At 38.8% G+C, this 12,311-nt stretch overlaps 1 protein-coding gene across 2 annotated transcripts in view; it reads right to left on the bottom strand.

The window, feature by feature from the left end:
• The window catches only part of VPS41 (VPS41 subunit of HOPS complex), a 2,347,711-nt gene that overhangs the window by 1,670,605 nt on the left and 664,795 nt on the right, over nucleotides 1–12,311 (bottom strand). For both annotated transcript variants that reach the window (XM_044064839.1, XM_044064840.1), the window contains exon 4: nucleotides 8,264–8,341. In XM_044064839.1, the coding sequence (XP_043920774.1) occupies nucleotides 8,264–8,341 (78 nt within the window). The remainder of the gene's footprint in view (nucleotides 1–8,263; nucleotides 8,342–12,311) is intronic.

Genomic DNA, 12,311 nt, shown 5'->3' with positions numbered 1-12,311 from the left:
AGAAATACAAACTGTATTTGAGAAAGTAGTTCATCCTGTTGTTACAGTACCCAATTAAAGATATGACTGGATAATACGGAAATACTTTCCTCACTTTAAAACTATGTGAAAGCAGTAGGAAGAGCGTAGCCCCTTTGACAAACCACCCTATCAGAAAAGAAAAGTGAACCAAGTGAATAAGCCTACAGATATAATCTGCCTAACTTTGAGAAAGGGGGACGCAACAGCCGGACACATTTAGAAGAGTATATGAATCTAACAAAAAAGGCATATTTTCAGAAAGCTCTAAATACACATACATTTAGATAAGGATATAGAAAGAAGAATCTACACCACTTAAAGAGCATATATCTATGGCAGAGTAGCTTGCAAGTGCAGAGCATGTAGCAGGAAGGAGTTAGCTACACAGTAAAATACTGCATCCTGTAAGTTTTATAAAGCAGTTAGAACTGCCACTGCAGCCTGAAAGTGTTGCAGAACAGAGTAGAAGTGAGTAACATAATTAAAGATATGGAATCACTTTCTAAGAATGTGTTCTATTGCTCTGAAACAGACAAAGCACAGGGAAGTGAATACTGAAAGGCAAGAAAATCCTTGACAAAGTCCTAATGATATTCCCGTTGAGCTAAAATACAGGAAGAATAAACAGATGAAAGAGTTCTAGGCATGAGATTCACGAAGAAAGTAAGGAAGGAAAACTGAGCAAGACAGAACGAGAAAAAGACATTAAAGGATACTGCTATGATCTGCTTTCTACAACAGAACAGTTCGACACTGATACCCGGGTTTGTAGGACAGGAGTCAGTACCTTCTACCGCATGACAGACTGACCACCAAAAAATTAATAAAACCACTGTGTCCACAAAGATGGAGACAAAACTTTGTAAAATATCACAGATTTGGTTTTACTTACAAACTCAAGAAATACAGGACCTTCAGGTAAGCCTCTTTAATTTTTAAAAGGTACTCTGAGTAGATCGAGGGAAACTACAGCAAGAATTTTAGAAGATGATGATAATGAACAAGGTGTTTCTACTTCTTACTCATACTTTGAGTTATATAATTATTGTTGCATACAGTAAATAAGGACAGAGGAAGCACTATGCCAACTTTTGACACCAAGCCATTCAGAAACCTAGTGATGGAATTGGCACATAGCCATGTATTACAATGGCACCAAGGAATGTATAAGACTAGGCAAGGATCCTAGCAGATTGTACTGGCCAGTAAAAATCAAAGAAGTTGGAACTGGTGGATACCCTGAACGCCTGATGACAGCCCCTACCCACATTTTAAAAAATTCTCTTATTCCAAAGCCTATCATAGAGCTGCCATTTGAACATATTGCTAAGGACATTGTTGGTCCACCTGTAAAATCAAGCGATGGGTTTCAATATATACTTGAGTTATTTTGGACAATGCAGCAAAATACCATGACAATATCCCACTATGTAATGTTAATGCTAAAGCTATAGGAAGGGAGATTTAATCTTGTTATTTTCAAGACCAGAGATGTTTAAGTAAATAATCCCAGACCAGGGGACTCCATTTATGTCTACAATAACACACAAACTGTACCAAGCTTTAAGATCAAGCAATTAAAAACCTCAGTGTATCATCCAAAGATATACTGAGGTTTCCGGTCATGCTGGAAAAAATTTCAAAGGGAAATGACAACTAGGACCAGTTAACACCATATTGCCTGTCTAATATTACAGGAGTGCCACAAACTTTGAAAGTGTTTTGTCCTTTTCAGTTAAGTGCACCCTAAGAAAACCAAAATATATTACCCCTGACAAAGCAGGTGGAGATGTACAATCATATAATTACTGAAATCCAGGATGGTGCATCTTTAAACTGTAAGCAATAAAAAACATAGCTGCAACAGGGGGAAAATAAACTGTAACTTTTCTATATCTTTTTTTCTCTCTCCTCTCATTTGTCTCAGCAGGCAGGTTGAATCATATTAAAAGTTTATATTATCTCCTGCTATGACTAAACCATGCTAGGTACTTGATGGTGATACAGTGGCAGTTAAAATACTAACATAAACAGGAGCGGCCTTAGGTCAACTGGTGCCCTAGGCAAAAGGGCTCCACGGCACCCCCCCACCACCACACCACCTGGTGCCCCCATCCTGGTCTACCTACACCAAATAAATACCGGAAAAGCACCCCTATTAGAGCGGCGCCCTAGGCGGCCGCCTAGTTGGCCTATGCCTAAGGCCGGCTATGAACATAAATGCTTATTTTTATTGTAAGCATCAGACATTCTGATAGATCACAAAAAAGCAATATGCAGGATGATTTTCTTTGTTCTAACTGAAATTGCCCAGATGCATGATGTCACCAGAGGACAGAACAAGCTTTGATGGGTCACAACACTTAATTTCCTGCATTTTCACAAGACTGTTTATAAAGATTGTTAAGTTTTGAGCATTGTCTACGTTTCTTTTTTTTTTTTTTCTTAATTCAACTATCTCAAGCTTCAAGTGCAAGAAGTGGGAGAAAAACCAAAAAAGAAGCAGAGACTCACAAAATACGAAAATATTGAGAGTCGCCAGAACAACATGTATTACATTAGTGCGCATTTTCTGAAGGATATAAAGTCTGAAAGGCAAATTTCTGTCATTATTTAGTGACTGCAGTCATCAGAGTTTTTTTTACATACTTAGAAAGTTGCCATGGGGTCAAGGTGTCAGTTCAACAGTGACAATCATCTACAACCAAGGTTTATAGCACTGGGTGGCTAGCCTTGCCCTAGTTTTAATTCCACGTGACACACTTGCACGATCACTCACACCTATGGCCAGTTTAGAGTATCCAATCCACCTACCGCATGTCTTTGGAATGCGGGGGGAAACTGGAAAACCCACGTAAAGACAGGGAGAACATGCAAACTCAACACAGAAGTCTGAGTGTGTGTGTGTGTGTGTGTGTGTGTGTCTGTCTGTACATGCATACATATATATATATATATATATATATATATATATATACACACACACACACACACACACATATATATATATATATATATATATATACACACACACACACACACACACACACATATATGAAATAAATGCACATGCATGTGTGTGTGTAGTACTTCAGGGCAATAAATGAAAGGATACATAATGCTGGAAAACTCTGTACAAACATATGGTGTTTAACTACCACAACTTGTAAAGGTTCATTCATTGTTTACTAATAGAAATATTCAAGAATTTTATTACTTATGTTACCTTAGGGAGTGTTCACTTAGAACCATTGTGGATTAGTATTTCATAAGTTTATAGAACATACAATTTTAAGAATGTCTCAAGACAGAAATTAGATAGTCAGTAAGTGGGATACTGTGATTCAAAATTATGAATACGTGTGATATTAAAAACTGAACTTTATCCTATATGGAGTTTTTACATGATACTTTCTGGTATCATAATACTCTGAATGGACACTGGTACCTGATGTCTAACTACCTCCACTTTGCAGATAATCACACTTGTTCAGTAATAAATATGACAGGTATACATATTTAATGTAAATATGATCACTGACCCAAAAACAGTGGTCAGTAATGTGAATATGTGAATTATTTTTATGCCAATATACATAGTACTTCATGGTGTCAAATGAAAGCTAACATAATGCTACAAAAGGTGTCCATGATACTTGCTTTCTGCCTGATATGAATTAGCAGATATTTATCTTTGTTTAGCAATATAACATGCACATATCCAAAAATATCACATTTCTGTAAATATTACAGGCATTGTTAACCTGGACGCATTGGAAAACACTATTCCACATGTCCAGTCTCCGCAGAAATCAGGTAAGTCTCCTCAGATAAATGAGACATTAAGTACCAGAGAAAATCTGACATTTTCCTGAAATATTATGAGTATATGCCATATGTTAATAATTATATTAATACATTGAACCAGAAGGTGCTTGAATAGTACCTCATGGTATCAAATGAAAGCATACATAATGGTGGAATAAAATTTCTACTGGTACCTAGTGTCAAACTAGCACTGTTTAGAAGATATTTACATTTCTTTGTCCATTTAATATACAGATATGCATACACTTCATAATTATGCAAATATCTCAAAAATGCAGTGACATCTGCAAAACTGCTTAGCGGCAAATTGAAGATGACGTGCAGAAACAAAAGTCACAAAAAGTTGGGGTCTGTCTGCTATGGCTAATAGTTGTATAATTAAAACAACATTTAAACATTATTTAACTACTTGTTCAATATAGATCACCATTATGTTAGACTATCATATTAATATCACAATCATGAAGATGAGTGTGTGTGCGCTGTATATGTATACACACACACACACACACACACACACTAACTTTTACTGTTTTTTCAGGTATATACATTTCTTTACAAGTAGATTGAAAAAGTTCATTCTCAGAAATTTTGTTCAAGCAAAAGTTGCCCTGACAGAATTAGCAAGTGTCAGGATGTGTAAAATTCTACTCAGACTAGCTGACTATAAACTTGTAACCTTCCCTTTTAAACATCTCTAACACCCCTACAGTCAATGATCATGAATTCAGACATTTCAAATGAATAAACCTCTTCTACTATTATGATGAGCTATCTAAACCAACTTGTAATACCATCAGATCTGACACTGACACAGCTGCTATTTATACAAAGGAGTTCAACTTTCAAACAGGTTAAATGCCTTGACCTAGTAGAGTCAAATAAAATATGAAGTTTAAGAACAAACCACCCTTGTGGCCCTCCAGCTTAAATAAACCATATAAGAGAAAATCATTTCTTTAAATCATAAAACATATCTAAACTTTCTCTCATTAAGCAACATTAAGAGCATCACTAAAGAACTAAAAGCTACTATCAGGACTACTAAAACAAATCATGAACTTATAATTATTCTTTGCTTCAGATGATAATTTAAGTTCCTTTTTAGGTACACTAGGAAAGTAAGAAACAACACCCAGCAGTGTTCTGAACTTAACCAAAATGGCACCACCCGCTTACAAGTAGTAGATATAGCAAATGTAACTAGAAGACATATTTAGTTCAAACTTGCCCCCCCCCCGAAACAACTACTTAATTTCACAAATTCCCAGAGCCCTTACACCTCCTAAAATCACAAAGGAACATTCACTGAAAGTGTACTCTGAAAGCCAAAAATACTACTTCCATGTGGTCTGATAATTTACCTGGATGCCTAATAAACAGCAACAAACATGCCCCTTGTGGAACCCCTCCATAACCTGTTTAACCTTAGCTTAGTTACAAGATTTGTTCCTCTCAGTATGGCAAACTAAAGTGGTGATACATGAGAAGTCTGACCCAGGGGAAAACTATATACCCATTAGCTTAATTAGTCTGATCTGCATTGTCATGGAAAACATCACATTGGACTTCATAAACTATTATATCAAAAACCTTATCAAGATAGACCTGCATCAGTTTAGCTCTGTCAAAGGGAGCTCTGCTCTACTCAGTTTAATAACATCCTTGAAAAGATCACAAAGGCTGTTGACAGTGGTCATTCTGTTCACATAACTTATCTACATATGACCACAGCATCTGCCACTATACCACATGCTGCCATTATACAAAAGATAAGGTAGATCCATACATGGTTAGGTAGACAGCCAACTGACCAAAAGACAGAACCAACATAGTTAAAGTGGCAGATGCCTCTTCAGAAAGAGACTGGTATGTCCCAGGGCTCTGCACTGCGTCTCCTCCCTTTTGGCATCTACTTTTCTAATCCCCAGATTAAGATTCAGAATCTTTGGTTAACTAACTTTGCATATGACTGCAAACTGAGCACTACTGTCAAATCTTTCTTCGACACTCATTTATTACAGCAGCAACTAACCCTTGTTAATTAAATGGTACAGAGAAAAAAGGGCTACAACTAAATGTGAAAAAGTGAAGTATTGTCACATTTGAAAAACACAAAAGGCCAGGCACCAGAAACCTCTGCAGCTGTAAAAAACGAAGAACAGGATACACGCAAAGCTGCTGAGAGTAGGCTCCAGAATCCACAATGAACTTGAAAAATACCAGGAAACGAATCTATGCAGAACTGCTTTATTACAACACACTAGCGCTTTCACAAAATGCTTCTTCACCTGAACCTGGATTAATAATTCCCTCTCCTTCATTAACTAAGTAGCAGCAGCAATATTAAGAAAATCCTTCTATTTAACACAAGTAAAACTGAAAATCATTTAATTCAGGTCCTTATACCAATTAGACCACAATGACTCCTTTGGGATGCAGCTTTCTAGACATATTAAGCAACTGGAAAGGCACCAGAGGTTCCTAACTAAAACAATACAACTGGCCTAAAATCGCTTATTTGCTAGGAAAGGCCTAAATCACTACCTCTTTACTCTTTTTCTTACAGGCTCTTGTGTAGTGACTGATGTCTTGCACTCTGCACCATTAGAAACCCATCATCCTTGATCTCCTGTATCTTTGCAAGTCAGATAGCTCCATTATTACCGAAATTAGCAACTTAAACCGCCACAAGCACACACAAAAAAAACATACTGGAAGGACAGCTTTACTACCCAATGCTTAATCCACCCCACGCACAAACTATCTCTGCAAGTTAAACAATGTGACCCCCTAACAACCTTCAATTTAAACTTGGACAGTTGAATGGGCACCCATAAATTTACTCTGGAACTGACCTGCTTTACCTTTCTTGAGAAGGGAGGTTACAGAGTGAGACTGGGTGGCGACAAGGGATAAATGATCTTGTGACTTAATTGCCTTGCATTTGTTATGATCCTGTTCAAGAGGAACATGATGTACTAGGTTAAGATCTGCATGACCTGGTGAATGTACTCATCAGGAGCTAATAAATTTAATGAATCAGAGGAGAGGAGAAGCCAATGAAACACTAATGCAAAATGCAAATGCTTTGCTCCGAATTAATTTGCTGTCTCATTAAATCCGTCCACTGGAGATCCTGACTGCAGACACAGATCTTCAAATTATCTGCAAATACTGAAACCCAGTAAACACTGTTTAAAGTGGTTTATTTACCCTTTCTCTCATATCAGCTACACATACTTTGTTTAAATCTACATGACCTTCAGGGAACAATGATTTATCCTCACTACCTTCTGCTTACAAAGTGCTGAAATGGCAAAAATGTCTTTTGCAGTCAGTTGTACTCATGCCTGTATAATGATAATAATGACTGTATTGTGTAAGTACACTGCCTTTCACCACTGCTCTACCACTCAATAACAGCACTTCCCATGTCTTGTTCTGTGGAATCCACAAAGTGTACTTCACGTCAGGTTTCTCATTTAAAAGGGACATTCCGACACAGTGGGACTACCTGGCTAAAAAAATATAATAAATAAATATTGTGAAGGATGAATAATAAAAAAGGGACTTAAAATGCACAAAAAATGAAATCATAAAATGACAGAAGCAAACTGTTGTAAGCAGGAGAAAATGTCAGAAAGCAGGAAAAATAAAGCATGTGATAAGATCTTGTAGATGCCTGGTGTTTCTGACATCTAGGAACTAATTTGGAACATTTTCATAGACAAAAGCCAGTAGTACAGTAAATTCTCAATTAACCAGCACCCATGGAGACTGGTAGATGATGGATAACAGTAGTTTCTGGTTGCTTGAGAGTTACTATTAAAAATAGGCCTGACTGATACTGTACCCTATACTATTTGTTTGGTTTGACTTGTTCTCAAATTGGAGAGAGAGAGAGAGGGAATTTATTCCTATCTTCCTTTTTGAAACTCAAACTCCAAAAATGTAAGGCAGGGTGAAAACAGAAAGTGCAACACGTGAAAACTGTACTCTATTTCCTCGATTTTTTTAGTCGGTTGCTTGAGTTCCGGTACTGTATACAGATAGGGCACCATGGTGCTGACATGCAGGACAGACATGTAGGATAGAACAGCAATTTTCCCACTCTATGGTAGGAAAAATTAGAATACCCACATGAAAAGCTGCCTAGTGTCAAACTCATAAATTTGCAGGAAATTGTATTTTAGTATGACCCTTATCCAATGACAAAGGTGAAAAAAATTTACACTAGTTAAGATACTACTGCCAGTGGGTCCTGTAAACAAGAAGCAATTAACATTGATAACCCATATAGATAGGAATGGTCTGTAAGTATACACTATCATTTGCTTCCTAATCATTTTTAAATTCAGAGTCTTTTCAGATTCGGATACTTTGTATTTACTTAAAATGAGGCTCTACTTACAATTTCAAACTTCTCAATTTCATTCCCTTGGACATCTAGTAGAAACACCTTGCCACCATGCGTTCCCAGTGCAAGAAACTGCAACAGAAAAGAGACAGTCAGTTAGCAGAATTACAACAAAAAATAATTTTTCATAAACCCACATATTCCTCCTTTATTCAGAATAGCATTGTGAATACTCATCTGAATTTTTACCCTCTGTAGCATAATTAACTGCAAAGTAAATATTTATTTTCCACCTACATTAATTAAAAAAACACTTTTAACATTTTTTTTATCATCAAATCACAAGATAATCATGAGAGCAAGATAGGACTAGCCTGCTGTGTAATCATTATACTGCTAGGAAGCACACACAGTACCCTCTTGAATGATATCAGTCAATGACTTAGTGTGGAATGAAAGAAAAATTTTACTTGCTAATAAAACCAGTATTACTACCACAACAATTTGTCACACTGCATGAACTCTGTTATGTGTAGTGAATATCAAGTTTAGAAAATCACATGTGAATTAACAACTTTTTTGCATAAAAAATAGAGGTTAATAAAACAAATACACAGCTGGAAGTCTCAAACTTGGCTCGTGGTGAGGTAGGTATCCCATGATGCAGTGGTGCAACTCTCTAGATCTTGTTTTCTGCTAACATACTAATGAGCAATATACATAAATACACACACACACACACACACACACACACATATATATATATATATATATAAATAAATATAGGTATGACCCCATGTCAAGGAGAAACAAACAGAGTCAAGGATCTCATGTAAAGAGGAAGATCACCACCAGGTCCTCTAGGAGTCCTTGGACAGGGGAAGGAGGTAGGGACCATAAGAATGAATGGCGAGATGGACAACAAACATGGAATGTTATGGTGAGTACATAACTTAATGTTATGTTGTCCTAGCTCACTTTCATTCTTACTTGGATGGCACAGCGTCCCTAGCACCTTTTTCGCGGGTGGCTCATGGAAGTACACCTTTGAGCACAGTGTAACCAAAGGAGGCCCTGTCCCTGGAGGACAAATCTACCTTGTAATGACTGATAAACATATGAGGCTTGGCCCATGTAGATGCAGCACAAATACTGTCCATAGACATTCTGGCCTGAAAGGAAAAGGATGTAGCTAATGCGCTGGTTGAGTGACCTCTAATTCTGAATGATAAGTCTCTATTATTGGAGGTATAGATAAAGGTGATACAACTTGAGAGCCAGTTAGAAAGGGTGACTTTAGATACTGGCATACCCTTTCTTTCCTCAGAGAAGGAGATGAACAATTTATCAGATTTCCTGAAATCTTTAGTTCTATGCAAATATAATATGAGCTGTCTATGCACATCCAATTGATGGAGTTTATACTCTGCCTTGTTGCTATGGTTGGGGAAAAACACCAGGAACGCAATGGATTGATTGATATTGGACTGAGAGCAAACCTTAGGTATAAAGGATGTATTCATTCATAACAATACCCTATCCTTATAAAAGATCAGATATGGAGGTCCGCTTGACAGTGCTTGCAACTCTGAGACTCTTCTGGAAGATGTTACAGCTACTAGAAATATGGTCTTCCAGGAAAGGAACTTGAGGTCACAAGACGAAGAAGGCTCAAATGATGGCAATGTTAGTTGAGATAGGACAAAATGTAAATCCCACGGAAAAGGTGGTTACTTAAAAGGAGGTCTCAATAAGGAAGTGCCTTTTATAAATGCTTTACACAACCTGTGTGACATAAAGTTAGGAGAATGGTCACCAATGTGGAAATTCGAAATTACAGCCAGCTGAACTCTAATAGTTGCTGCAGCCGAGCCTTGCTGGAAGAGTTCTTCCAGAAATTCCAAAATGGACTTGAACAGGCACAGAAAAAGGGTCAATGTTCCTAACTTGGGCCCAGTGAGAAAATCTTTTCCACTTGCTAGCATATAGTTTTCTAGTAGAAACTTTATGAGAGGATGTCTATATGTGTTTGACTGCTGGAGTGAAGTTTTGAAGCCTGACTAAGTTGGGAAGTGGAGCACCAATGCTGTCAAGTTAAGGGTGTGGAGAGAAGGATGAAGTGCTCCTGACATGTGTGTCAGAAGGACCGGAACTGGGTCCAGAACCCACGGCTTCTCCTGAAGATGAGGCCAGAGGAAGGGGAACCAAATCTGCAGAGGCCAATAAGGGGCAATGAGAACTATCCTGCTTCCCACGGATTTTGCTTACTGGATGACTTTGGGTACAAGGGGAAACAGGGAAAAGGCATAAAGAAGTCCCGAGGGCCAATCGTGTGCAAGTGCGTCTCTCGGTGTCTCCCCCGGAGGGGGAATTAGGGCAAAGTAGCTGCTGCATTTGGCATTCATGGGAGTGGCAAAAAGATTGCAGCAAGGCTGGCCCCATTTCCGGAAAATCGCTACCGTTATGTTCAGGTTCAGAGACCACTCGTGAGGCATTAATATTGCCCTACTGAGCTTGTCTGCTATTACGTTGGATTTCGCCGGGATGTGCGTTGCTACTAGAAAGCGTTGGGAAGAAATTGCCCATTACCAAACTCTCAGAGCCTCATGACAATATGGGTATGATCTGGTTCCTCCTTGTTTATGTACCAAACTACCAACATATTTTCTGACTGTATTGCAATCGTCCCTAGTGGAAGAGTCGTGGAGTGCTTGCATTGCCAAAAACACTGCTCTCATCTCTAGAACACTGACATACAAGTGGGCATCATGGCCTTGTCATATACCCTGGACTGTCCTTCCCAGATAAATCTCCACTCATCCTATCTGGGAAGTGTCTGTGGTCACTGTAGCAACAGGCTGTTGTGGAATAAAGGGTTTCCCGATAGTCACATGGTTGGACTGAATCCACCACTGTAGGTCCTTTTTGCATGACTTCATTATTCTGATCAGGTGGGACACAGGAAGTTCTTGAAATGACCACTGGGAGAATAGGAGCGATTGAAGGATTCTCATATGCATCCTGGCGAGAGGAACTAGTGTTATGGTTGAAGCCATTGTCCCTAGACATTTCAGAACTACCTTTGCCTTTACCTTGTCCTTTGGAAGAAGGTGAAGTATTTGCTGTCTAAGGGCCGAAATTCTGTTGGCTGGAAGATGTGTCTTCATGGAAACAGTGTCTAGGTTTGCGCCTATGAAGGTAATATGTTGACAAGGCAACAAGGCAGATTTTTGAAAACTGACTGTTATGCCTAACTGAGCACAAATTTCCACCGTCACATCCGTGGTCCATTGGAGTAGATGCTTGATGCTGGCAGTTAGGAGCCAGTCGTCCAGATATGGAAACACTTGGAATCCAAGACGTCTCAAGTGAGCTGTTACTACTGCCATACATTTGGTGAACACTCTGGGAGCTGCAGTTAGACCAAAGGGCAGAGCTCGGAACTGATAACGACTGGCTCCCAACCAGAAGCATAAGTGACTCCTTGATACTCTGTCCATTTTTATGTGGTAGTACACATCTTGGAGGTCTACTGAGCACATCCAATCATCTTTCCCTAAGAAGGGAAGTACTGACTGCAGTGTCACCATTCGGAACTCTGACTTTTTTACTGATTCGTTTAACTTGCTGAGATCCAATACGGGTCTCCAGTCCCCTGTTCTTTTTGGCACCAAAAAGAATCTAGAGTAAGTTCTGAATCCTGTTTGGTCTGTGGGGACTTCTTGGATAACTCTTTTGTCCAGCAACTTTTTGATTTCTATAGTTGCTTTCTTCCTTAGATTGGGTGGAACATCTGGGATTGTTCTGATCTGTGGGACAGGATGGCAAAAGGGAATGGAATGTCCTCCGGATATTATGCTTTGTACCCACTTCTCTTTTGTGATACTTTGCCAGGCTTCTGCGTACAAAGACAAACATCCCACGACTGCCTCCACAGTACAGTAGTCGGGCCTCCTTTCAGGAGCACTGATAGGGACGTCTGCGAAAGGAATCACGGTCACCCTGATTTTGCAGATCTCCTCTGACTCTAGGGTGACGTCTACCATTGTTGCCTCCTCCCTCTGCCCCTGGGGAAGGATTCACCTTGTGCATCTTGAAAAGC

This window comes from Protopterus annectens, chromosome 3.part0 (assembly GCF_019279795.1).
Source record: "Protopterus annectens isolate FY-2018-M chromosome 3.part0, PAN1.0, whole genome shotgun sequence".
Lineage (NCBI taxonomy): Eukaryota > Metazoa > Chordata > Ceratodontiformes > Protopteridae > Protopterus > Protopterus annectens.
This window is presented reverse-complemented; position numbering and strand designations above follow the sequence as displayed.